The sequence below is a fragment of the Pollachius pollachius genome (assembly GCF_949987615.1).
Source record: "Pollachius pollachius genome assembly, chromosome: 1".
Taxonomy (NCBI): domain Eukaryota; kingdom Metazoa; phylum Chordata; class Actinopteri; order Gadiformes; family Gadidae; genus Pollachius; species Pollachius pollachius.
The window spans coordinates 15,741,704-15,769,154 of record NC_136934.1 but is presented as its reverse complement, the minus strand read 5'-3'; the positions used below and the strand labels follow the sequence as shown (position 1 = coordinate 15,769,154).

At 45.5% G+C, this 27,451-nt stretch overlaps 1 protein-coding gene across 1 annotated transcript in view; it reads left to right on the top strand.

Moving 5' to 3' along the window:
* Positions 1-27,451, top strand: part of aopep (aminopeptidase O (putative)) — a gene marked incomplete at its 5' end in the record, with an annotated part of 67,865 nt that overhangs the window by 5,681 nt on the left and 34,733 nt on the right. The window contains 6 exons of the mRNA XM_079745418.1: positions 14,462-14,681; positions 15,560-15,666; positions 22,538-22,640; positions 23,010-23,117; positions 23,968-24,011; positions 25,941-26,001. Coding sequence (XP_079601544.1) covers positions 14,462-14,681; positions 15,560-15,666; positions 22,538-22,640; positions 23,010-23,117; positions 23,968-24,011; positions 25,941-26,001 — 643 coding nt within the window. The remainder of the gene's footprint in view (positions 1-14,461; positions 14,682-15,559; positions 15,667-22,537; positions 22,641-23,009; positions 23,118-23,967; positions 24,012-25,940; positions 26,002-27,451) is intronic.

Sequence of the window (27,451 nt, the reverse complement as noted above, 5' to 3'; positions counted from 1 at the left end):
CCATTAAGTGTCTCCTCTCTCCAACTGTCCCATCTCTCCTACTGCCCCTCCCCTCCCTTTGGTTTTTCCTACACATCCACATCTGTCCAGCTTGGCCTTGAGTTCATCAGCCCTGCTCTTGGCCGCACTCTCTTCATAGGCATCATGTGATCAGCCTCACCGTTTGTGCCCCACTCTGCCCACCACTTATGGCATATTGTTACGGCTGTCAGAGGTTAGCTGCAGCCTCCCAAACCACAAATTGTGCTTGTCTCCCACCCATCACATCGTGAAACAGAGAAAAGCATACATGTAATATAAATTAACTGTATTGCAGATGACATTCAAATGACTGCACATATGATTGAAATTGAGCCTTCAGGAACCGGTTATAAAGAGAAATAGCGTATGGTCTCTTTCAACTTGGGATGATAGAGTAAGCTAAGGGGTCCTTGAAGGGGATCGCTGAACACAGTCTTCTAATATCTGCATTATTCAGACACAATATCTCCTTTATCTCCTACACACACTCTATCCCTCCCTCTCTTTTCTTTGCTTTTCTCATCCCTTTATCCTCTTCATCTTTTTTTTATTCCTCCCTTGTGCCGCTCTGTCTCTAGTGAAATGTTTCCTAGTGGACAGGATATGAGTAATATCTGAATATGCATCCGACATGGAGTTCACCCTGGGGTACAGAGAGACACTGCATCAATGGCCAGAGGGGCACAGCTTGGTCGAATTATAGACCTGACCCTGGCATATATATAGACAAAGATCTCTTTTGATGGAAATGATGTGTTAGGGATGAAACACTAATGAAAACATGTACTTTTTCCTATTTTTCCGTATATTTCATACAATCCTTTCTTCCTGTGGGTGTCAGTTTGACTGGGGCCTTCTTTAGGTTCTTTAGTCATTAGTCCTGGGAACTTAATCATCTGTATATTTGGGCTACTTACACCCCTGCAGTTGGAAATGACAGAGTAGCGATTCAGCTTATTAACTCCCTCTCCACGGATCTCAACTGTTGCCTAGCAAGCCCCTCCCTCAATGCGGTTTGTCAACTATACCGACTGCTTACATGCTGCTCCCAGGCTGCTTCCGGACTTCTGCCAGGCTGCTTCTGAGGGAGTATACGTGGGCCGTGCCACTGGCAAGATAGTTGGGGGCAGGTCATCTAGAACCAGAGCTGTAGATGGAGATGAGAGGGAGCGAGACATTGAGGACGTTAGAAGAGGTGGGAGGGGAATGGGGGATGAGGGATGGGGGGGAGGGGGGGGTCCCAACTGGCCAGCAGACCCCCAGGATGTGGGAGAGGATGTGCAGATTAATTCCGGCAACAAAAGCCATTAGCCTCTGGAAGGACTTCAGAGACGGGCGCTATTTAATCTGCAGATTGGGAGGTATGCGGGGCCCTGTCCTTGGCTGGAAGCCGAGCTCACCCTCACGCTGCACTGCCCCAATGCCAACGGCAGCAGTGTAGGGGCAAGCAGCCGTGGCACAGAGACATGGGGCTCCGGTAGCCTGATAAAGGTATGGGAGGGCAGGGGAAGTGTAGGGACATTCAGGGTGGTGTATAGTTTATATACCTAGATACGAAGGGAGAGGGAGGAATGGTGTTGGTGTGTATTGGGGGGGGGGGAGTGACTGTGTGTGTGTGTGTGTGTGTGTGTGTGTGTGTGTGTGTGTGTGTGTGTGTGTGTGTGTGTGTGTAAGAGAGAGATGGGGGGGGGGGGAATGAGTGTGTGGGTGCAGGAAAACGAAGATAAAAAAAGTCAAGTAAGGGCAGGTCTGGGCGCAAAGGGCTTTGCTGCAAACGCTTCTCACACCAGCTAATAGTCCACAAGGCCAGAACTAGTAGGGACATGAAAGAAAGGCGATACAACTGCATTGCTTCATCAAGTTTGTTCATGACCCATTCCAAAGTTATACGGTTATTGTTCTCCTTGATAACGAATGCCATTAACTCAGCCAGATATGCTTTTCACACAGATGAGCATGATTAGGGAACAGGCATGCTTCCGAGACAAGAACAAGTAATTGAAACCATGATAAAATGTGCTTTTGTTTTCCTTACATGTGGGCCCTGACAGGGTGTCTGTGTACTCCTTGTTCTGTTGACAAATGGTGCTGTCTTTGTCCCCGTGTTACCATGAGTGTCCAGAAGAGCCAGTGGAATGTGGTCAAGTGGTGGCAGAACATGTCTACCGTTGACGCCATTAAGGGTGAGTTACTTTACGTCGAGAAGGAGAAAAAAACAAACAAAACCAAACAAAAAGAGGACAGATGTAGGGGGATGATATAGAGGTACAGAAGATGCCTTTAAGGGGGGATCGGGGTTGGAACAAGGTTTGGAGGAGGAAAACATGGATGTGATTTAAAAGGGTTAGCCCCTTGGATATAAGTGTGATGAACAATGAGCACAGCAGGGGAAGGCCCCTTGAGTTTTAAAAACATCTCATCTAGACCAGGTCATTGTCCCTTGAGTGGCTGAAGGACATGGGATTGTTGTTAAAGCAAGGCGCCAAATTCACTAGAATTGTGCTTTAAGTGGTTGTTAAGGAAGGCTTCTGGAGAACATAGAGTTGTGTATGTGTATGTCTGCAATGTTTAGGTACATTCCAGTGGGATACGTGTGTGCGCGAGTAAGCTAACTTTTATCATATTTTCTGTTTAAGTCTTATTTTTCGATTGTGATCTCATCCGGCCACGTCATTTTGATTCCGGCAGGAAGGGCACACATGCCGTTCCACATCCCCCCTAACCCTTTTGAAGCCAATATCAGTGCGTCGCTAAGAAACAGACTCAGGGACAAAGCGGAGATTTGCTTTCTCCCTGCCACGTGACCAAATAAAGGCATTTCAGACGCCCCTGGAGAGAGCGGTGTAGCTTTCCGACGTTTTTTGTTGGGAAATGACAGAGTGTTGACACAGGCCTTGTGCTGCACTTGTGGGGCAGAGTGTTTGTTCTGCTTCAACATAGCCAGGGCACAACCCTGTGCTTGTTCCTACAAGACGGATAAGCATACACCTTATTAAAATAATAAGTCTCGTTATGCGATGGAACATTCTGTCCGAGATGAACCGCTGATGAACCTGGGAAATCCCCCAAGATGTGCTCTTAATGTGGCTGCTTTTTTTAACTTCTGGTTTTATTTACAAACTTGGATCACGCCCTCGCTCACTTGCTCACTTGCCCACTCGCCAACTGACTTTCTCATGCTTATGCTTAGTTCTCAGCGTGTATTCTTGCAGTGTTTCCGGCTTCTTTTTTAACCATTGATATCCGGGCACAGCAAAACAACCAAACAGCACAAACAGAATCATGCAAACATGTTTAGAGCACATTTCTTTTTTTTATAATAATAATGCTTTTTTTATGTTTATTTGCAAAAATATATTTATCCCTTCAAGTTGTTCAAATTGTTACGAGTTTGGACCCATGAAAAATTAACATCTGCTGAATGGACCCATATTTATCAGCTAGTTAAACCGGTAGTCTTTATTGGCAAACGATGGAGCTGTATAACTGTCAAGAGACACTACAAGACTTATGCCTGCTGTACACCTGCTGACCTTTTGTAGTGGTGGAGGATTTTCAGCTTGACTTCAGATAACTGCATAGCTTGTTTATGGGCTAGCAGGAAGTTACCGTCACCAGGAGTCCCTGTTGGAGAGTGGTAGGAAGCTGCAGGGGGCTACCCTTTCAAGGCCTCCGGGCCGCTCCCTGGAGGTCCCTCGTATATCAAGTGAGGTGCCGCTCAACTTGGGTGATAAAACGTAATGAAACGGAAAAAAACACACATTGCATGTTGACCATGTTAAACTGTTAAACCCCCCCCCCCCCAAAAAAAACAACCCACAACATTTAGATTCTCGTTTGAACCAGCATTGTTATCTGGACTTTCTCTTTATAGGATAGCGATCCACGAATTCAGCATGAACATCATAGCGCTCCTCTGCCTTATTGTGAAAATAACACCTCTGCCACTTTGCCCGATAACCCTCCTGCACTCCACTGGTTTATCCGCAATGCATTTTCTCGTTGCCATCTCTATTTTCTCTCTCCATACTAGGAACTCCCTCCGCCCTTTTACCCAGACTCCTCTGCTGTCCCCTGTGATGTCTCTGCGACTGTTCTACCTTCCTTGTCTCCTCTCTGCAGTCTAATCTCCCAAGTAACCCTAGACATGTGCGACACAGACTGGTGCTTCTCTCAGTGTGTGTGTGTGTCTGCGTGCATGCATTTGCGTGCGCGCGAATTTGTGTGTGTGTGTCGGGCCCAGGAGACGGCAGTTAATCACATAGTCAAGCATGGGGTGTTTCTTTCTTTTCTGTCTTAAATTAATCTCTCTCTCTCTCTATCTCTCTCTCTCTCTCTCTCTCTCTCTCTCTCTCTCTCTCTCTCTCTCTCTCTCTCTCTCTCTCTCTGGACAGAGGTTTCTTTTTCTAAAGAGACTGAGAATAGAGTGAAGAGGAGGGGCTAACGGGCGGGCAGGGGGGGCATCGGGAGGTTACCTCTTCATCCTCACAGTTCCCCTTGAAAGGACGTTTGGCAAGAAGGCAGTATTTACCCTCACTAGCGCACACACCCACAACCCAAAAGAGCAGCTGACAGGTAATAGTTGAATGAGAGGAAAACGAGGGGGTTTGCAACCGGCCTACAGGGAAGCCGCGTGTATCCATTGTAAATAATGACCGCTAACGTGATTGTGTGTCGTTTCTTCATATATCCTTTGAATCGTCGTCTAAAGTGAGCGCTCGCTGGCAGCAGCTGCCATACGGTGCTGAGCTTAACCGTGATACCGGCCCTGGCTAGTGCCATAACTCTAAATTAGGCGCTGTGGCAGGACAGGCATGACACAGCAACCCCCCCCCCCCCCCCCCCCCCCGACCCCATACTACTAGCTAATGGATGAAACCACAAGGCCCATTACATGCTGTGATGGATGGGTCCATTGTATTTTGGAGGGGATAATGCCGCTATTATTGTATACCATGTGTAGCCGGGTGTGTGTGTGTCAGTGTGTGTGCGTGCATGTGAGAACGATTGTTTTCCTGTGTGTCTGTTTTGTGTGTGTGTGTGTGTGTGTGTGTGTGTGTGTGTGTGTGTGTGTGTGTGTGTGTGTGTGTGTGTGTGTGTGTGTGGCTGCAGAATCCCCCATCCGAAGCGCGGGGGTAATTTCATTTGGCCGCGGAAAGCCAGACGCCCTAATGTCCGTGGGACCTCTGCGCTGAACCGACCAAAATGAGACATTTGAAGCAAAAGTTCGGTGAAGTGTTTGGTGGTAATGCTTCCGATGTCTGGCTTTTGCTTTTAGCCTGGGGAGTGGGGTGTGGGGGGGTGTGTGTGTGTGTGTGTGTGTGTGTGTGTGTGTGTGTGTGTGTGGGGGGGGGGGGGGGGGGGGGCTGGGGGGCTAAGCTATTAGACCCTGGATCAGAACGGTTACAGTCACACTGTGCCCACCTCCTAGCGGGTCCTGCTTCTGATTTATTTCATGCTTTTAGGCCTTTCCTGACCTTTTTGCCTTTTCCTCATACCAACATATACAGTAGAATCCTTGCTAGAGAAAATCTGAAACCCTTAGTAGGCTGCTTGCCAGGATGCATTCCATTTGTCTTAAGAATACAGCAATTTCTGGAGTCTTCTACTGCTCCACAATCAGCCAATAGTGCTTGTCTGTTTTTTGGCCTTAACAACCACAGCATTCTTTACCATTAGATTGTCTTCTTTCATTGCATTTGCGAACATATTGTGCTAGACTTCGTTATACATATATATGATATGCAGAACATGTCTATATACCATAGGCCCATTTTACCTGAACTATAATGTAAAATTAGCCTATGAGAGGAAGCGGAATGAGGTGGCACATACTATGTGCAGCCCTTTCCTTGTGTGTTTTTACTTTTATTTTTTAACCTTTCTAAATCTGACCTCAATTGTACTGCACTCTCTCTAACCAGTCTGTCACCTTCATATGCTGCCCTGCAGTGACGAACAGTATCAATTCCAAATCTCCACTCTCTCTCCCATTATATAACTGTGCAACAAATATATTTATTACCTTGAAGGTATGACCGTAAAATAATCTTTTCAAGACGCCTTCTTGGATCTTTTTGTCTTCCAGGGGTTAGCCAATAAGCTAATCTTTCCCTGCACAGGGACGGATGAATACAGCCTGCATGCCAATAGCAGCACCCAGGCACGAATGTGGGTGACTTCACATAAATGTCTTGTAGACACCCCGTCAAGGTTGATAAAGTTATTCATGAGAATCCGAGCACTGCGCTAGACCTCATGACATCATACGTAACGCTGGAGGGCCAATTTATCCCCCGTTACCAGCGGCGACCTAGTGTAGGGCAGAGGTGCTGAGGGACGCTGACACCGGCCTCGGATGTGTTGCGATAACGGGGGTAAAATGTAGGGAGCTTAACGTCGCAGTAACAAGCAGATTATGGGGCTCAACAATGGCATGAAAACAATGTTATGCAAATGAGCTTTGTGATAATCATCCCGTCCCGGACGGCAAGACGACCGTGGTGTAGTCATAACCTTTCCCATAAAAAGCTGACCTGTTTATCAGCCCCCCCCCCCCCCCCCACGTCTGGGGCCTTGTCTCTGAGAGATAGGTGGTGTTGTGTAGGTCAGGAAGGACACATTGCACCATGGTGATGACTATATTGTCGTGTGTTGCTGCGATGGGTGGTGACGTCGTTTTAGTCCCGGTGCTGGTATCGCATCGTGCCATACCACATAACATCCAGTCATGATTCTGCAGCATCATGAACTACACACACACAAACGCGCATGCACACATGCCCTTTGGATGAAAGTGTCTTGTGAAAATAGGAGTAAATAGTGTGTAGGGTTTCTGTTTGTGTTTCTTTATGGCGCTGTGGGTGCATGTATGCTTCCTTATTGTGTCTGAATTTGCGACTGTACATGGTGTACATGGTGTGGCGTTAATATTTGTACATCCCTGTGCAGGGGTGCATGTGTGTGCGCCCACTCTTGTATATTAAGAAGCATCGGCGGAAGCCTGCTCTCATGGCTGGTGCGTTTGTGTCTCGTTTCCACCAGCTCATCCGGCTCAGTCCACAATTGAATACAGGCCCTGCAGACTGATCGTATAGTGATTTTATAGGCCCATTATGTTTCCACGGTGATCATGTCATCTTCATTTCCAGCCTTTGTTTATCTTGGCTGCTCTAACAAGCCAATTCCCCCCGAGGCGATCAATAAATAGCAATGTATCTATCGTGTGTGTGTGTGTGTGCAGCTCTCAGAAGGAGCAACGCTGAGGGGTTGAAAAAGATGTCAATACATTGTAGCACAATACACAAGCAATCATGGTGCTAACTAAACCAAGTCTCACTATGTCTATGCACATTAAAAACACCTTCATTCAGATGCCCAGGCTGGGTTTCAATTACTTGGAATATCCCCTAATATGTAGCGATTCCTGGGAAGTTTGTTTTAAGAGGTCAAGAGGACACGCCCTGTTTTAAGAGGAAGCCTGTAAGAAAAAATCCTTACTAAGTTTATTGTATTGGTTCAATATTTGAGAGTATCCCATCAGGCTGTGTGGCTTTCAATTGATAAATGGTCAACTTTGAGATTTTTTTGTTCTTGACGATTCGCAGTGTGTACAAGATACCAGACATATCCTTTGAAACATTTAATTAAAGTCTGCAATTAAGAAATTAGGAACTTTTCCTAGACAGGTATCAAGGTTGTACGATCCCTTTTAGCATCTTGGACACAGCCTTTATATCCTAAAGCCAAATGGAAAAGTAGATTCTTTAAAATATATACTTCAAAGTGAAAGGGCTAATTAGCACCACAATCTTCTAAGCATGATTGTTCAGCAGTAATTCTATGCCCCCGCATTAAGCGCTTCGATGTGAGAGAGATGGAGGAAAGTGTGCAGCAGCTTGGATACAATGCTTATCAATGCATATTTTTCCCCCCCACCAAAATACAAAATTGGAGCAAATATTTCCACATAATAACAAGCTGGGCCAGGCCACTCGTTGCCATAAAAAGAGCCAGTTGACATTATTTGACAGTTACGGCAAGCTTGCTCATTGCCTGACAAATTCCAAATATTTTGAGTCTGTTCAGACTACCCGACTCCAACAATATAAAAAACAGGCTCTGCTTGAAGCAATACATGGAGTGGCGCTTTGTGTTTAAACAAACTCTTGGTGGACTTTTAAGACGTTGTTACTTTGCTTGCACTCTTTGCTCCCATACTTACTTGCCTTCCTATTCAGACGCAAAAAGCCAGCCCTCTTCCCTTAACAAACCTACTGCACCCAGCGGTGTATGTGTGTGTGTGTGTGTGTGTGTGTGTGTGTGTGCGCGCGCATGTGTGTGTATGCCTGTGTGGAGAAAGTGAGTCTGTATTATTAAAAAGCGATATCTAGGGCGATTAGTAATGATTGCCTCAGGCCAGTTCCAAAGTGGTTGAAATTCAAGACGGGGAGAGACCGTAGTTCAATAGCAGTTATGCCTCTTTGATTACAATCAACTCAGATATTTCTCCCTGGGATACTTATTTCCAGCCTCTGATGCCATGCGCTGAGCAGCGTGTGGGTGAGGTGCTCCCTTCCCCTGACGGGCCCCTGTACATGTGATCAGGCCCTACATGGTGTGGCATTTGGCCTGGGCCCCGGGGGCCCCTGTCTGGGAGCCTCGCGCTGATCTGCAGCCAAGCTGGAATGCCAGACATTTGAAGTCAGACTCGCTGAATAAGAATGGAGACGGAGTGCTGGTCAGGAGTTTGCTGAGATAGAGCCCTGTGTCCTGAAATAGGCCACGCCACGGTGTGTGTGTGTCTGGGCTGCTGACCGCAGGCCAGCGCCGCGGCAACCTGCTGCCTGGATGTCTCTAAACAGACAAGACTGTCCTTGGTTTCCACATGGTTTGCTAACGTGTGTGTGTGTGTGTGTGTGTGTGTGTGTGTGTGTGTGTGTGTGTGTGTGTGTGTGTGTGTGTGTGTGTGTGTGTGTGTGTGTGTGTGTGTGTGTGTGTGTGAGAGGGGCGGCTCTCTGGGGATCAGTGTAGTCTATAGGTAGGTCTGTTTATGTGCTCAGTTCTGCCGTCCGCACCCTATGGTGGTCTGAGTTCAAGCTTGGAGGATAATCATACATTCGAAAGAAAACCTAAAGCCGTAAAAGTCACAATCTAAAACCAAATTCTCTATTTCTGTCCCTCACAGATGGACGGACGGACGGAAAGGCAGGCAGACGTTGTCTCATTGCACTTCTCACTCATGCTTACGCTGTCTTTTTCCATTTCCTGACTCCCTCTTTTTCATCACCGTTCCTTCAGCTCATCGTGTCATTTCCTTCTTCTTTCCCACCGCCTCAACCATTTATGCAATGACACACACACACACACGCACACTCTTCTCTTCTCTTTCTCTCTCTGTCCGTCTGTCTTTATGTCTGACCGTCTGTCTGTCTGTCTGTTTGTGTGTGTGTGTCTCTCTCTCTCTCTCTCTCTCTATCTCTCTCTCATGGGGCTTTTTTAGTGGTGCACATCTGAAATTTGGGATGTCAATTACAGGCCTATGATAGGGCCACTGTTGCATTATGCATGGAGGAGTCCCACCGGGGAGGGGAGATGGCCTACAGCCAGGAGGGATGGGTGCAAGGATGAGGGATGAATAATGGATACAGGCAGAGAGCGGAACACTTCAACCGGTGTCTCACCTCCACATCTGTCCAGTTACCCTGGATGACTTGGGAGGAGAGGGGGCAGAGAGGGGGGGGGGTGTTGTTATTCTACGACAAATTGGCAGATATTTGATATCAAGGGGCAGATTTGAGGGGAATACGGAGGTCTGATCTGAGACTTGATCTTAAAGATCCCTGCTCTTAAAGATCCCTGATCTTTAAAGTGCATTTTTTCAGGCTAAGTAATGGGTCGTATGTATACTTTTGGTTAGTGTTGGGTGAGTCAGGCTGATATTGCTGTAGCCCAGTGTTTTTCCCTGCGTGGGGAGATCCTGGAGGAAGGTCAAACAAGTACAGTAACTTGCTTTGTTTAGTTTTTCCACATGCAGATAAACGGGGACCATCAGATGGATGTGTCTGTTGGCATTGATTCTATTGTGCATGTGTCTGTTGTTCATGTGTATGTCGTGCATGTGTCTGTTGTGCATGTGTTTGTGGTGCATATGTCTGTTGTGCATGTGTCTGTAGTGCATGTGTCTGTGGTGAATGTGTCAGTTGTGAATGTGTCGGTTGCGCATTGTCGGTTGTGCATGTGCCTGAGTCTGTGCAGGGCTTTGCTGTCCCTCCGTGTTTTAGTGTTTGTGTTGGGTGTTGTTGTAAATGCAATGACATTGTGATGGCATGACACTATTTGTCACCGTAGTTATGGACCCCCACACATACACACCTCACCCAGAGGGCCATGTGCACGCGCTATCACTGAAAGGCATCCTTTGTGTGTGTGTCTCTTTCTTTCTTTCTTTCTTTCTTTCTCTCTCTCTCTCTCTCTCTCTCTCTCTCTCTCTCTCTCTCTCTCTCTCTCTCTCTCTCTAACACTCACGCACAGACACAAACACATGGGCACTGTTGAAACGGACAACAAAGGCGTGCTTATCCAGTTGTGGACCAATAAGATCACGCTATAAAGAAACTTATAAAGCTAATGTTAACATCCCTTGCTCCGGCGGGGACCTTTTGTTTGGGAAATCAGGAGAAACACAGGATTAGATTTGTGTGGGGTGCTGTCTTTGAAATAATGTCCACAGGGCCCTATTGTATGATGTTGACATGTGCTTGAATAAGGATTACAGGCCCGCCTTCTATCTGATAAAACAGGCCGTGGGGAAATATAAACTAGTTGTATTGTTTAGATATCCCATTTGTTTCTGCTCTGAAATTAGCTGTTTGGCACAGCCAGAGTAGACATGCGTATTTGCCCGCTGCTTTCCGGCTTAATTTACTTAGCTTGTATCCATAATTGGGTTATGGAAAAGTATGAAAATAACTCCTCCGTCACTCTGTGAGTTTTAAGATGGTAATCTCTTCCCGAACAGATCAGCATGCTGTATTGTTGCTGTGTGTAACCTAAATGGTTATGTAATGATGATTGATGCTTTGAGGGAGAGAATGTCCTTTCACAGGTTGTAAGAGTCTAAACTACTCAGTTTTAAAACAACTTTGGACTGTGACCTGGTCACTGGTTATCATTTATATAACGAATGAGAAAGAGCCACACAGTGGAAATACTATGTTAGAGTCTGTGAAATATTAATTCTACAAAAGGTGAAACTAAATTAGACCTGTTCCTGCCAACTACTCCATTGGTTTATTATGCCATTATTTATATATATATATATATATATATATATATATATATATATATATATATATATATATATATATATATATATATATACTGCAGGCAACAGTGAAACCCTGCTGAACCCGCACCTTCCATAGTACATATTGATGTTGTACCGTCCCTTAAGGAATGCTTGCTTTAGTTTCAAAATCTATTGTGTAGCTTGACCTAGAATCTATGTGTACCTGTTGACATGTCTGTCTCTGTCTCTCACAATGCGTTACCCCTCTTAACACTTTAGGGGCCTTTAAAACACAATGTGATCATCCAGACAAACAGAACACTCATGTTGTCCTTGTCTGTCTCTCATTTGATGACTGATAGACAGAGGCTGGTCGGAATGCTAGCGCTGGAGACGGCGTGTCAAACAACCGGGACTTAGTCAGGTACTGTTATATGAGCACGGCCAGCACGAAGCCATTCATTTACACCTCTCTGACCCGGCCCCTATTCTTCTGTCAAAGAATAGCCTGCCTGCCTCACACAGACACACACACACACACACACATGCACACTGGGGCCCCTCAGGGCACGCACAGGTTACATAAGATAGGGGCCAAGGAATGCTTCAGAAAAGTCTTCAGCCATGACTTTGGCTTTTGAGCTGCGATTGGCCCCTTTCTCTGCCTGTGTTGTCTCAGGTTCACAAAAGGAAACGTCCACGCCCCTCCCCCTCTCAGGTCTGATTTGCACACTGCGGTCGGGTGAGTTTTTTTTTTTTTTTACATTGTTTGCAGTAGGTGAGATCATGAACCATGAACCGCATCCATTTTCCGAAATGTATGAATATTTGTATTCAGATTTAGTTCCATTACTCTTCTATTGTAGTTGAGAATTTAAATAACAAATCCTTGACATAAACTCTATTGGGGAAGCTTTAGTAGCCTCTTCAAACCTCAAAGACCCCGAGACGAAGGTATTTCTCAAGGAAGAAAAAGAAAAACATATTGGATATTGTACTATTGTCTATTTTAATGAGAAAATAGAGCAAATGAGCCCTTTACTTCATCCAATATTTAAAAAGTCACATTTAATAATCATTATATCGTGGTGTATTTTCTCGGTCCACCATGCTATGCTATACTATTCTATAGGTTCACGGCAGGTTGTCTCAGACTTCTCACCCTTGTCCTCGTTGGTTGTTAGATAACCGTCAATCATCACACAAACCTCAGACAAACTTTGGCTATTTAAATGAATGCCAAGGCAAATATTACCTCTGTAGAAACAGGAATATATTGAATCATTCACATAGCATCCCTTAGCACTTAACACTTCTGCTAATGCCAAGTTTTCAACCACATCCATAAGCAGGTTCCTTCATGTTCAATGGCTACCGCTGAAGACCAGATGCCCTATGAACTGCAGTGTTTCCTCATTAAAGACTACATGGAGGCTTGTGCTTTTGTGGGTTACTGTGATCAACTTGATCTGTGGGAGAAAGTGTGTGCTTAACAGAGGTCTGTCAAGTTATCTTCCCTGCCACCGCCTCCGCTGTTCTGATGACTTAAGCAACAAGCATATTTCCCACAATGAAGTAAATTTTATCTCGGCTGGCAGGGAACGAGGTATTCCTTTGCAGAGGGACTAGTTCAAGACTAAATGCGGGATTTACTTTGGTCACTGAGCATTCAACTACTTAAAAACAGAGGGGTGTCCAAAAAGGGAAGTGCCGAAAAGGGAAATTGGGGAGTTATCCTTTTGTTAGTTTTCTCCGCAATCATGTAATTTTGTTCTTATGAGCTTGTCAAACTCCTGACCGCTTTACGTGATAATATTCTTGATTCTCATAATCATTTGTAATAATTGGCTCTACATGTTAGGTTCCATTACTTTACTGTTTATGAACTTGGTATAGCACTTTCATATCTCTCTTTACTCCTGCCTCCCCCCTATTGTAGCATACCATGACCTTATTACAAACCCTAGCGCTAGATAGTAGGGAGAGGTTTCCTCACCGAAGTACACAGCATACAACAGCAGCAGGCTTTGTAGCTCGGCCTGGAAATGTCAGAAAATCGTAAAAAGGGCTTCTCTGAGATTGAATCGCGCTCTATAGTTCTTATTCTGTCATGGTGATGATGCGCTCTATTATGCTTTGAGGGTTTCTACTCGTTTGTGAACATTGGTTTGGATGTTTGGAATCTGGAATGGAACGGTGTGCAGTGTGTGTGTAGGGAACGGTGGATTCTTGCTCAATGATCGCATAGTGCAGGTAGGGCACACAAGATGGCTTTATTAGTAAGCTCCTCATGCTAAACTTCCTCTCTCTCTCTCTCTCTCTCTCTCTCTCCCTTCTCCCCTCTCTCCCTCCCTCCCCCCTCTCTCCTTTGAGATGGAAAAGGGATAGGCTGCCACCTCCCTAACACTTTGGTGCCAACACACACACACACACACACACACACACACACACACACACACACACACACACTCACCAATTGAGGGAAGAACCATTAATGTGTGCAGAGTCATGAAGATGCACACATATTACTACAGTCACGCATGCGTGCAAGCATTTGTCATTTGTGGCGCCATACAGCCTGTATTCTTCATTGTGATAACAGACAGAGAACCGTCCCTTACCCTTTGATTCTATCACAGGGTGTTGCCCACATATTTTGTCTCTGAGGGTTTAGATTTATAGGTAGGAGGCTGTGAACTTGCTCACTGACTTGTTGCTCTTCCATTTTTCTACCTCCTACTCCTCCTCCTCCTCCTGGCCTATTCCTGCCCACCCTCCCGGTTATCTCCCTTTATCCGACACCCCTTGTCCTCCTGCAACCCCTGCCAACATCTCTTCTTTCACCGCATCCTACCCTATCTTCTCTCTCTCTCTCTCTCTCTCTCTCTCTCTCTCTCTCTCTCTCTCTCTCTCTCTCTCTCTCTCTCTCTTTATATGTCTATGTCTCTCTCTCTCTGTGGGATTTATAGAAATGTGTTGTTTCTTGTCACCTAGGAGAAGACAAAAGGTCTCGGATCAAATAATGACATTTTCTTTTCATCTTAAATGTCTTTGTTGAATAAGAAATGTTAAATAAAAGCCTGTCAAAAACGAAACTCCTTTCCCCTGTTCTTACACCCCCCCCTCTCTCCCCCACCTCCCCCTTCCTAGCCCCCATATCATATTCCTGTCTCAGAGCGTGCTGGAGGTGGCCGGGGCCAGCCCCGCCGGCGGTGTCGCGGACCGGTCTGTCTTGGGGTCCCGGCTGTGCCATGAGCTGGCTCACTCCTGGTTCGGCCTGGCTATAGGGGCCAGGGACTGGACCGAGGAGTGGATAAGCGAGGGCTTCGCCACGTACCTGGAGGACGTGATCTGGGCCAAAGCTCAGCAGGTAGGCTACAGCGGAAACATGTCAACCCTACGTAGAACGTGGGTAATGTTCGAAGATGTCGAATATTACTGCTGACACCCTTTATAAACCAGGTTTCTGGTCCAATAGTGAATCAATACTTTTGACTCAATAAAATAAGGTAGAATAAAACTGTTTATTTGACTTGAATTTCATTGTCTCTTTGAGAGACCTTGTGATGGAACAATGCACTCCCGTTTAGGACTTACTAGGCTAACTAGGCTTTTTGTGAAACGTATATGACCCGTGGTCCAGTTTTGACCCTCACTATTACCGACAAGTTTCCATTTATAAAGTGCTGAAGTTTGGTACACAGAACAATAGCATATCTTGCTGTGGCTTTTTTCTGTTAAATGTTTTCCTGATTGAATTAGCATATCCTTAGAAATTGGGATTTTACTCTGTTTCAAAAGGTTTTACTTCCCTTTGTAGAGAAACATTGTCTCATGTATTTCATGTAATAGCCCTTAACAACATACTCAACCTCTCCCCCTTACCCCTACTGACCCTTACATGAGTCATGAGTCATGAGTCTTGTGCAATACCTTTTAGTAGCACATATTTTAGTTTGTTTTCTTTTTTCCCTGTTCTATGATTCTACGGTTTTCTTTGTCTTTATTTTCTGAAAGGGCGAACAAAATCAATTGCATTTGAAACATGTCTGAAAATAACAAAAATAGGAGAATAAGATCCGGGATAGTGTTAACATTGTAATGAGGGTTGTCAATTGAAAAGATAATGTGTAACATTGCATTGAGGACAACTTTTAGTAATTATATAAAATATCATGCAGTAATAATATGAGTTACATGAACTAGTGCAAAAACTAACCTCCCTTCTCTCTCTCTCCCTCTATCCAGCTCCTTCCTGTAGAGATGGAGGAGCAGGCTCAGTTGAAGGCCCTGCTGAGGTGGAGAAGGCTGTCTGATGAGCTGCAGCACTCTCAGGAAGAGCTTCAGATCCTCAGGTTGGGCTTCCAGTCATTTAACAGCTCTCATCACAAACACATTTGCACAGCAACGTACTAATGCTGATTCCACACATTTCTGGGGTTTAACATGTTGCTAAGGTATTGCTAACTTTACAGCCATGCCTACAATACCATAGAAAGCGGTACCAAAAAAAGGTTGTCAAAAGGAGGGTGGACTCCAAAAAATTAAAAATGTACGTTTTTTGAAGGAGAAGCAGCAATGAAGGCAGAGACATGCTTCAGTGCAACCCCCTAAACAATAGTGCAGGATTTTCCCTGCACAGCTACCTCGTGACCCGTCATTACTAGTGCTAATACGCCATTACTCCAGGGGTGGGAAAAACCACTGTGTGCTGCTCACCCAGACATTTAGACAAGTAGTGCATTTCCATTCGGGTTGACACTAACAGCCCCATTGAGATGTGACTGTTTCAATGTGACACATTCTGATACAGTGCACACAATTGCAGTTTTCAGGCCGTTGGCATGTGTAGAAATGATGGTCTTTATAATTTGCATGATGGAGGAATGTCCATGCAACACTCCACCTAAGTGGCTATTTCGGTGACAAAAACAAAAAGCCACCTATGTGAGATGAAAATGGGGCTCCATGCTGCCGTGCAGGAGATCTCCCTGAGTGTGTGTGGTGATGGCTGGTTTAACCTGTGCACATTGATTGCTCAATGCAAAACAGCCTCACCCGGCCCCAGAGTCATTGTGACTCGGCCGGTTGAGGCTGCTTGAACCATCCATTATTCACACACTCCACGTAACTCATACGTTCCTTTAGAAGTGTCTTCCGCTTTTGACAAGAAGAATGTGCACTAAGATCTGTCCGATATGTCAGGGAGGTGTCTATCTGTCTGTCTGTCTGTGTGTGTGTGTGCGTGTGCGTGTGTGTGTGCGTGCATGCGTGCATGCATGCTTAGTTTCTCCACATGCTAGCAGGGATGCAAACATTCCATGACTACAGGTGTGGCACCTGTTGAGACATGGAAAAGCCAGGTGAACTGTACCATCCTGTCTATGGTGGGGTTAAAACGCCCACGCCCACACACACACGGCTACAATTCTTCATCCTATCTTGACAGTCTAAGACCCACAGCCGTCCTGTTTTTATCTGGGCTGAAATCACAATGTCACGGGTGGGGGTGGGGATTAGGTCTTTCAACTCTGGCAGTCAACTGTTTGAGTTTGGGATGTCTACCTCCGACTTGCCCCCTCCACCAGCGCGACTATAGCCCAGTCTATCTTGAGTTCATTTTGAGGCAAAATATGCAGCACAGAGAAAATCGATATAGAATTGATTTCTTGGCACTTTTGCAGGTCACTAGACACTAACTGTGTCCTACCCTAATGACTTGTTCTTTGCACATCTGTCATCACCTAACAGACCCTCATTAAATCCTGATATAGTGTTTGGAAAGTAAAGTGTCCAAAAGAGCCTAGACTGAGTCTTATACAGATAGTCTGCATCATATGAAGTAAAAAATTACCAGCACTTTAATTTGTACATATACTAACCCTCATTTTTCAGTGTAAGGCTCATTTTTTTATATGCTATATTGATACAAAGGTGTATTTTCTTACACAGTGTAGTTTCTTGTCAATGTAACTTATATGTATGTGTGTATGTATGTATGTATGTGTGTAGCTTTTATTAAATCTGTTGTAACGTAATAAACCACTCAATTGGAAGCTAATCTGTATCACATTATCATAGCTACAGCTGCTGCTTCAATGATGTCAAGCGCCCTTGAAGAAAAGTTTAGAAAGACTTCACTTACGTCTTATTTGCATCGGTTACCATGGCGCCCACCTTTATTAACCTTTTCTACTGCTTCTATTTTTAAAGCCTCACAAACAATAATTAGCACTTTATCAGTTGATCTAATTGTCTCCATTACATACGTTGTCTGCATTCACTGAATTCATTATCAGTGTACAAAACAAAACAGGCTTACTAATTATAAGTTAATTGTCACGAGCGTGCCCCAACTCCAATACCTTCTTCCCTGTGTGTCATTTGTCAAATTCCTCCCCACTGTGTTGATATCTGATTCTGTTCACCAGTGTCCTTGTTGCTGAAGTTCCCCAGTGTCTGCCCCTCGTCAGTTATTGTTGTTTGTTTACCTGTTTTGACGGCCAGTAAATTCCTGGTACCTGTTAAGACTAGTGAGAGTTTTTTTTTTGCGATTGGTTTCACCCTTTGCATAGACCTGACAGAAAGAACTGACCACAATGAATGCAGCAGGGATTTCCCCACGATCCTCACTCCCAAATGAGGGAAGGCTGGGAAGAGGCCCGGGAGTGACAGGAAAGCCTGATCAACTCATCATGGAAGAGGTGGCTGTGGTCTCCTTCTCTTGGGCTCAGCATTGCCTACTTCCGGTGCAGCCTAATTTCCTTCCCGAGGCAGCACAGAAATATAGCTAGCTAGCTATATTCCTTAGCTGCCTAGCCTCGTTCCAGAGCTAGCTAGCCATATTATGAGCTGCCTAGCCATGTTGCTGAGTCAGCTAGCCATATTACCGAGTTGACAAGCGTTGTTCCCGAGCTAGCTAGCTATGGTCCTGAGCTGCCTAACCATTGTCTCAAACTTACTAGCCATATTCCTGAGCTACCTAGCCATGTTTCTGAGCTGGCCAGCCTGGTTTCTGAGCTGCATAGCGATGCTCCCAAGCAGCCTAGCTTCTTCCCTGAGCAGCCTAGTTTGATTCCCAAGACAGTTAGCTTGTTCAACATGTTCCGCAGCATCCATTATCACTGTCCCCAGGCCAACAGGAAGATGATCCTCATGAATGGCTTAACCCAGACAGGTTCAATCTCTGCCTGGATGTTCCCTTCCCATAAAGGTGACCAGAGGCTGAGAAGCAGGATCAAGCTTGGGTTTCGTTCACCTGACCTGATGAAAAGCAATGGAGAACACACAAATACACACGTGTTCAAAACAATGAACACACACACACACACACACACACACACACACACACTCACACACACACACACACACACACCGACAGAGAGACAGCCAGACAGACAGACAGACAGACAGACAGACAGACAGACAGACAGACAGACAGACAGACACACAGACACACAGACACACAGACAGACAGACAGACAGACAGACAGACAGACCATGCACACCATGCACACACCTTCAACAGACATGTACACAAACACTTATTAATGCAACACACAATGCATAACATGCACAAAACACATACACAAACACATACTGGATGATGTGCTGTGGTACATCTGCAGACATCTGTCATGTGGAGAGATGGTAGCGGAGTACACTGGAGCATAAACCATAACACTTCACCGAGTCAATGAGTAGTAACTCAGCTTAACCACAAGATGCATTATGCAACGGTACCGGATGCCGTTGGGATAAGGTTTTGTTGAGTCCTAGTATCCCTTTGCATGTGTCTTGGCTCTCAATAATGTAAATGTTGCTTTGAGAGAAGGAGCCGTCTTTGGGCTACTGATGTGGGCCAGTCTGCTTGTCCCGACCACCCAGTTCTGATCCGGCTCCCCTCCGCAATACTTGTGGTGAAATATCATACAAGTAAACATATTCTGGGCAGTCGCGGTGCACTGAGAATATTTTAGAACCAGTGCCGTTTTCTTGAGGGAGAGAAAAGGGAAGCATATTGGGATTCCACGGCCAGATATGTTCATTCACAGACACAGACATCCACCCCCACCCACACGAAAAAACACTGATCCTACCAATTGAAGCTTGATGTAAAATTCACGCATGCACGTTGCACAACGCGTACACTCTATCCTACCCTCCGTTGTCATTACTTACACCGTCGCCTGTTCTCTCCTCCACCACCTACCATTTCCCCCCCCCCCCCCCCATACCCTAGCCCTCCTCCAACCATGAGCCAAAGAAAATGGCCGGTTGTGCTTTTGCAGGTTCAGTGGGTCACTATGGACAACCGCCTCCGCCATTACCACCACCACCACCACCCAAGGGTCCTGCGGGGGCCCGGTTGGCCCCTGTTTATCAGTCCATTTCAGATGAGTTATATTTAGGGCAGCCACTGGCCCAGACGCCACTCTCCCTGCTGATTTACTGGGCTGCTGGGACACCAGCTCTACCTTATCCTGTTTCCACACTCAACCCGCTGTCATTTGTCAGGATATAGCTTGCGGAGCTATAAAACCCTAGTGTGCGCTCTCCCTGTGTGTGTGGGTGTGTGTGTGTGTGTGTGTGTGTGTGTGTGTGTGTGTATGTGTCCACACGTGCAAGCATGTGTGTGGTTTGTGTGTTTGCTGTCCTTCTGTGTGTGTACGTGTAAGTTTGTGTGCACACGTGCAAGCATGTGTGTTGTTTGTGGTTGTGTACATACACGCATGTTCAAGCATGCGCGTATATGTGTGACGTCAAGTGTGTTTGTGTGTGTGTGTCAAGTACCGTCAGTAATAGCGCCTTATTTCCTCTTTCTCACCCATGCCAACACACACACAAACACCCACAGATACACACACAGGTCTGGCCAAACGGACATGTACACGTACACATACGCACACAAGGCCAACACGGTCGATAAGAGCGCCATATATTCTGAAATACATTGAGCTATTGTGTGATTTTCTAAGGCGGTGAACAACGATTCCTCTTAAAGGCGGTGTAAATCAGCGCTCACAAAGAGCGAGAGGTGAAAGAGGGAAGGCTTGGCCCTCCATCCACCCCTGTTACGGCCGGTCGACAGGGCGCGCCGCTTTTGTTTAACACCACCGCCATGAATCAACATATTTTGTGCGTGTGTGTGTGTGTGTGTGTGTGTGTGTGTGTGTGCCTGTGTGTGTGTTTTCCTTCAGTGTCCCTGACGCACATTACTGATACGCGCAACACCAGAGATATACGTTCTGTCAGGTTTCTGCCCTGCACATAAACACTCGGAAACTCATGCACATAAACACACACACAAACACACACAGACACACACACGCACACACACAGCTGGGGGACTCTGCTACCCCTGCTGTCTTTAATGGGACTCTATCTTATCACCTGTTACAGGCAGCCTCCAGTCAGCCTTCTGGCAGAGGGGGAAAAAAGCCTGAATGTCACGGCAAGGTAGAAATGTTTCTGTACTATCACAGACATTACTATTATTATGATTATTATTATTATCGATACTCAAAAGATATACGTCATGTAGGAGGACATGTTACCTTATACCGCTTCACCCCCACCATCCCCCTAGACCCTGCACCAGCCTCACTATGAGATTGGTTCCTGGTATGGTATGCTAGCGTTTTCACAAAGCTTTCCCGTACTATGTTATGGACCGAGTACATTCATGTAAACCATGCATTTGTCGGGATTTGTGATCACAAAATGAATTCCAAATCACTTATAATGGAGAAATAATCCACTTTAAAATTATGTTTACCGTGAATGCAAGGTCTCCACGTGTTATCCCTCACGTTGGAGATAGTATATCGGTGAGTATAAATCTTTGGAACACTCCCAGGGGTGAAGGAGCTGTTCCGCAGGACTCCAGACTTCCAGGAAGCTGACCGCCCCCCCTTCTCAGGTCATTGAACAAACTAAACATTCCCCCGCACTCCCCTCTCTCCTCTACACATCCCTGTTTTCTTTCAATCTTTACCTCTTATCCGTTATTTCCACGGGAACACCCTCCCGACCCTTGATTTCCTCTAATTTCCTCACCTTTGTTTACCAAGGCCAGAATAATATTAGCAAATCATTACATTATTAACTTCCCAAAGTACTCTGATTAGTCATATTTTCTTTAATTCAACACGTTAAAACAATCAACGGGTCACATCACAAAAAGTCAGACGGATGCTTTGTGAAAGATATTTCACGTGTGCCTCTGTGTCTGTGTGCGTGGGTGTGTGTGTATGTGTGTTAATGAAGGTACATAGTCTGCATGCAAGCGCGTGAACCTTCCGACCATGCGCGTGCATGTGCGCATGCATGCGTGTGTGTGTGTGTGTGTGTTGTATTTGGTGAAGCGGTGTTCCAGTGTGTGACAGCGTGGACGGGTGATGAGTGTTGTATTGATCTGTGGGCCTGGCGCCTAGCGCATCGACCAGGCAGGCGGGAGATTCTTCAAGGCCTTCCCATTGGAACACAGAGTTCATCTGCCCGCCGAGATCAATGGCAGCTAACTGAAACTATCATCTCACTCCATCCCACGCCTCTGCTCTGTTTGTCTGGCCTCCATTGCTTTTATGTGCCGTTCAAGGGTGCGGAAAAGAGTGTTGTGTGTGTGTGTGTGTGTGTGTGTGTGTGTGTGTGTGTGTGTGTGTGTGTGTGTGTGTGTGTGTGTGCGCAGGTGTGCAATGAATGCGTGTGAAGTTGGCTTTTGTGTGTTTTGTGTGCACACATGTGCACACATCTGTATTATTTACGTTGCGTTCGTGAAGTGTGCAAAGTGTGTATTTGTATATCTGTGTCTGTTCCTCTATGTGTTGCTTTCCTGGGACACCCAGGCGGTAACATCAGCACAATGCTGTCGTATAAACACCAGAGTCCTGCCATTAAAAATGTGCCGCTTGATTTCTAGCCTGCCTCGGGCCCATTATGGCAGCTTGGCAAAGCATTCACAATCCAGATAGAAGGAAGTGCAAGAGACGCTGGATTTTGTGGTGCTGACATGAAATTTGTGTTTTGCATCGTTTCTGTCTTTTCCCACTTCTCAAACGACTGATACATGGACTAGACAATGCCTCCACTCCTCTTGCCTTTAACCCGCTATGCGTATATATTTACAGTATATATATTTATTCATTCAATCTAGCCCACCCTGTATCAGTGTAGCCTTGTGATCCGTGTTGCGCCGTGTGCGTGTTTCTGTCTGTCTCTCTGCAGGCCCAACATGGAGAAGACGGGGGAGGTCAGCGAATGTGGTGCCTCGCTTGTCAAACACGCTCTGAACCCCGACAAGACCTTCATGCAGGTGCACTACCTCAAGGTGAGACGCTGGGCCGTTTTCCTCACTAACATATGTTTTCCACCTGCCGCAAGATTTAAGTTGGCACATTTCTGTCAAGAAATGTGGGCCAGCGTAGCACGATAGCGGGATGGATAACGTGAAATCTGTCAACCGTTTATAAACAAGAGCAAGGAAGGCAAGTGTGTTACAAAATATAACAAACAAAAATCCAAGAATCCAGGATTATTGTATAAATGAATCTATGTATGGCGGTCCTTTTAGGTGGTCCTTTTCCTTTGTATGGGCTGTTGTGAATAACAGGCATAACACGTAGACTCTTGGCTTAACAGCTTTGACTTACCAGCCGATAATGGATGTGTCTGTCTTTTGTCAATGTGTGCCGTCCAGGGCTACTTCCTGCTCACGTTCCTGGCCAGTGAGGTGGGGGAATGCCAATTCATCCACTTCTTCCGACAGTTTGTGATGAAATACCACGGGCAGCTCATTCTCTCCCAGGTACGGGCCAATGAAAGGTTCACAAGCCAAGCCAAGTTTATTTGTTTGGACCCTTTATCATAGTTAAAGTCTCACAAGCTGGGATTTAATGACCATATAAAGGGGCAAAGAAAAAGCCCCTGTAATCCATTGGGAAAAGGCTGAAACCTAGAGGAGGAAAACATAGGAGAGGCTAGTTCCTTGCCCATCCGGTGGGTGAGGGGGGGGGGGGGGGGGGGGAGTCTGATGGATTGGGCGGACAAGAAACGGTAAGCTAAGTAGCTATCTCTGGATAGAACCGACCAGCAAAACTGTCCCTTATCTGCTTTCACAGGGCAGTGGAAACAAACTAAACATAGAAGGTTCCTCAGAAGATTGTTCTATGAGCCAGTAAGAGGGGTAAACGTGTATTTATCAATTTTTTTGCTTATGTTATGGTTCTTTGAGACCGGTGAGACAGCGGAACTAGATTGATGATGAGGCATCAGGACTAGTCACGTGTGTTTAACTTACTGAGCCTGGGAGGCTGACTGATCACATCTGGATGTGTGTGTGTATGTGTGTGTGTGTGTATTTTATGTGCGTGCGTTTTGCAGTGGACACTGTGCACGCCGGTGTGTGCGTCTCCTCATTTCTGCGATATATCCCACCTGGCTTATGTTGTTGAAGTGGTTGTCTCCCTCTCTTTCTCTCTTGCTCTCTCTCGCTTTTGCTCTCTCTCCGTGTTACAAATAACATTTGATGACATTCAATCAAAGGTGGATCTTTTTGTCACTCCTCTTTCCTCTGCCTCTACCTTTACCACATTTGCGCTCCACATCTTTTTGCGTTAGTGTTGTTTATATTTATTGTGCTTTTATTTCCTTCACAGGATTTCTTGCAAATGCTGCTGGATACCTTCCCCGACATGTTGAAGTATGTACAAGTGGTTCGAGAAAACGCTCAGGCTACAATGCTTTGAATAATGGATGATGCTTTGCTGCAAACAAAGAAAACAAACTGAACTCAAAATCAATCTGCTTGATCACATGGTTCCTACTTTGTGTAGCCTGGTTGGAAGAAAAATATTCTCAATATTTTATTTGATAAAAAATAAATTATGTTATAATATGGTATTTTATTTATCTTTTTTACTTATTGATTGATTAATTGATTCACTTATTGTTTGTCAGTGTCTGATATGAAATGTTTTTTTTGAGTCTCAGTTTTATAAGTAATGGATTAACCAATACATCCCTGCAGTGCGAAACAAAACCAAAATCCTCAGGCAATGAAATCTGCTCATACCAATCCTGTTAAGGGAGCAGTCTCATCCACTCTGCTGTTAATTGAAGTGTAAAAGGATAACAGCTCCTTTTGCTAGCCTCCTGTCATTCCTCCCTCCCTTCCCTTCTGTTCGCTTTCCTTACCCTCCCAATTGCTCCTCATTAACCTCCTCCTCTCCCTGTAAGCCTTTTATATGTCTGTCTCCTCCTCCACCTCCTCCTCCCCTCTCTGTCTATATCTCTCTCTCTCTCACTCTGTCTTGCTTTCTGCCTTTTCTGCCGTCCTATCTCTCTGACTTGGTCTTTCTGTCTTTCACTCTCTCTCTGTCTTGCTCCCTCTGTTTCTTTGTCCCTCACTCTTTATCTGCCCTTCTCTTTAACTCTCTCGGTCTAAGTCTCACTCTGGCCTTCGCTCTTGCATGCTCTCTCTCTCTCTCTCTCTCTCTCTCGCTCTCGCTCTCTGCCCTTCGCCCTCACTCTGTCTGAGACACTCTCTCTGCCCTTCTCTCTCTTTCACTATTTCTTCCTGCCCTTTTGTGATTGTCTGTCTCGTTCTCTCTTTCTCTCCATCTCTCTGTCTTTGTTTCTCTCTGCCTCTCACTCTCTCTATCTGCCCTTCTCTCTCACTCTGTCTCTTTCTGTTAGTGTGTGTGTGTCTCTCTCTATCGCTCTATCTCCACGTGTGTTCCTCTCTCTCCCTCTAAGCATTGGCTTTTTCTTGGCTGCAGTGTGCATCCTGCCACTGGCCTGCTGAGGGTGGGATTGAATTAAATAGAGGCAGAGTTTGGCCAGTTAGGGACAGTCAATATTTGTGTCTGATGCCACTTTCAGTAAACATTGTGACTGGAAGCTGGAAGAGCGGGTATTTGGACCAGAATAGATGCCTATATGCCTGCTGACGCTGCCCAGGTTCACACACACACACAGGATCTCACACGTATGCACACACACCAACGAGTGTTGGTATAGGAGTGCATTGTGTTGTGTGTGTTTATGCATATGAAATTGAGGTCTATTAATCTGTGTATTATGAGTGCATATAATGACATTTACCTTAGGCTTTGTGTTAATCTGCAGAGCCTTACTTTGTATATATTAGCATTTTATATACTTAATTTCCATATATCGTATGCACCTATACACTATATAGAAATTTTCACACACACACACGCGCACACACACACGCAGGGTTGTCTCCTTCTAAACCTTATGCTTACTATTTGCCATGCACAGGCAAGACTGCCTTTCACACACAAACACACACACACACACACACACACACACACACACACACACACACACACACACACACACACACACACACACACACACACACACAAGGACACCTTAATATATGTTTAAATCCAGAGGTCTCTGCTCTGGACATGCCACTCCTTGTACCTGCATGTGTCAAACAAAGTGGGTGTGACCCTGGATTTGTTTAAGGCGTAGTCCAGTATGGTCGTGATGATATTTTCCCTGGGTTTGTGTTTTCATATTATGTTGTCTTGAGCAATAGCGGCCATCGCTGCACTAATAGCAATTACACTACACTCACACTTGGGCCTTTGTGTTTCAGGAGAGGCCTCACCCTCACTGCTATTTATGCTGACTGGATGGATCGACCGGGAATTCCGAAGGTATGAACTGGCCTGCTTGTGTTTTAGTCTACTCTCCCCTTCCCTCCCCTCCCTATCCCTCTCTCCTCTCCTTTCCTCTATCCCTCCTCTGCTACCCTCAATCTCTCTCCCCTTCCCTCTCATATCATCCCTATTCCCTCCTCTCATCTCCTCCACTCTTCTCTTCTCTCCTCTCCGATCCTCTCTTCTATCCCTCACTCCTTTCAACTCTATTCTTTCCCTACCTCCTCTCCTCTTTCCCTATCCCTCATCTCCTTTCCTGCTCTCTCCCCTTCTCTCCTCTCCTTATTCCTCCCTCCTCTCCTCTCCTTTCCACTCCTCTTCACTCCTCCCTTGACTCCCTGACTTCCTGAGGTATTGAGGTACAAAGGATTGAGGCTATACAACAACTGGCTTGCATTGTATTCGACCACAACAAAACATTTGAAATAAATGTTTGTGTTTTTACTAACTAGGCATTAATTTAATAATGAATTCAAGGTTTGAAGGGACTGTGTGTAGAACATTGCAGCTGTACACATGGAGGAAATCTTCAGTTTCTTTAGAGTGGAAGTGGAACCAGTCTTTTTTTCGGGGGGGGGTTTGTGTTAATATTTCCTCGATGATCCTTTCCAGTCATCAACACCATTTGTCAGTGTTACTTAAATAAATCAGTAATTTAGAAAAACGGGGGTAAAATCCTATCTTTTTGCAAGTCTCTCCCAACCAGTTTGTGAACGTTGCGCGCTCCGCATGTGGAGCTTCATCTGGCCAGCGGTTGATGGGGAAGGGTTCAGCTTCCAGGACACTTTTAGTATAGCGCCATTGGTGTGTGTGGCGCATTGCATATACAGCGTCACTTATATAATCATTGTTTCCAAACTCGAGCTAAAGCAGGGTTCACTGACACTTTAAAGACGGACAGAAGGCATCAAGGAAGCAACAAGAGAGCTGCTCAAATTAAGCGGACCTGCACTGTTTCTCATCACAGGGCTGACTTTGACTTCTTGCAAACAATGTTATATGGCCGTTCTTGTTTAACTTTCGACGTCAAACATGGAAACATTCTGCAGCCGCAGTTCAATGCAATTTCACATACATTTGACAAAATACAGGGGAATACATTCAGCCTGAGTTATCAGTTTTTCTTTGTGGTATGCAAACATCCATCTATCATTGTATTGAGAGGAAGTTAAAAGTTAAATATTGATAGGACAATTTTGGTCATTTTGGTCATTTGCCAAGTGAATAAAGCTACTGCTTTGTGGTTGGTTTCCAAATTAGAACTAGGAAGGTCATGGATGGCCTGAGCAGACACACTCACTCATACACCGCCTGGCAGACATGCATGCTCCACACACTCGCACACACATACATTACCGATTTCCATTTTACAATTAACCTGCAGCAACAACCTTTTTTCCTATTTCTCCAATCCCCATGGTAACTGGTCGTGATTAGTGTGTGTGTT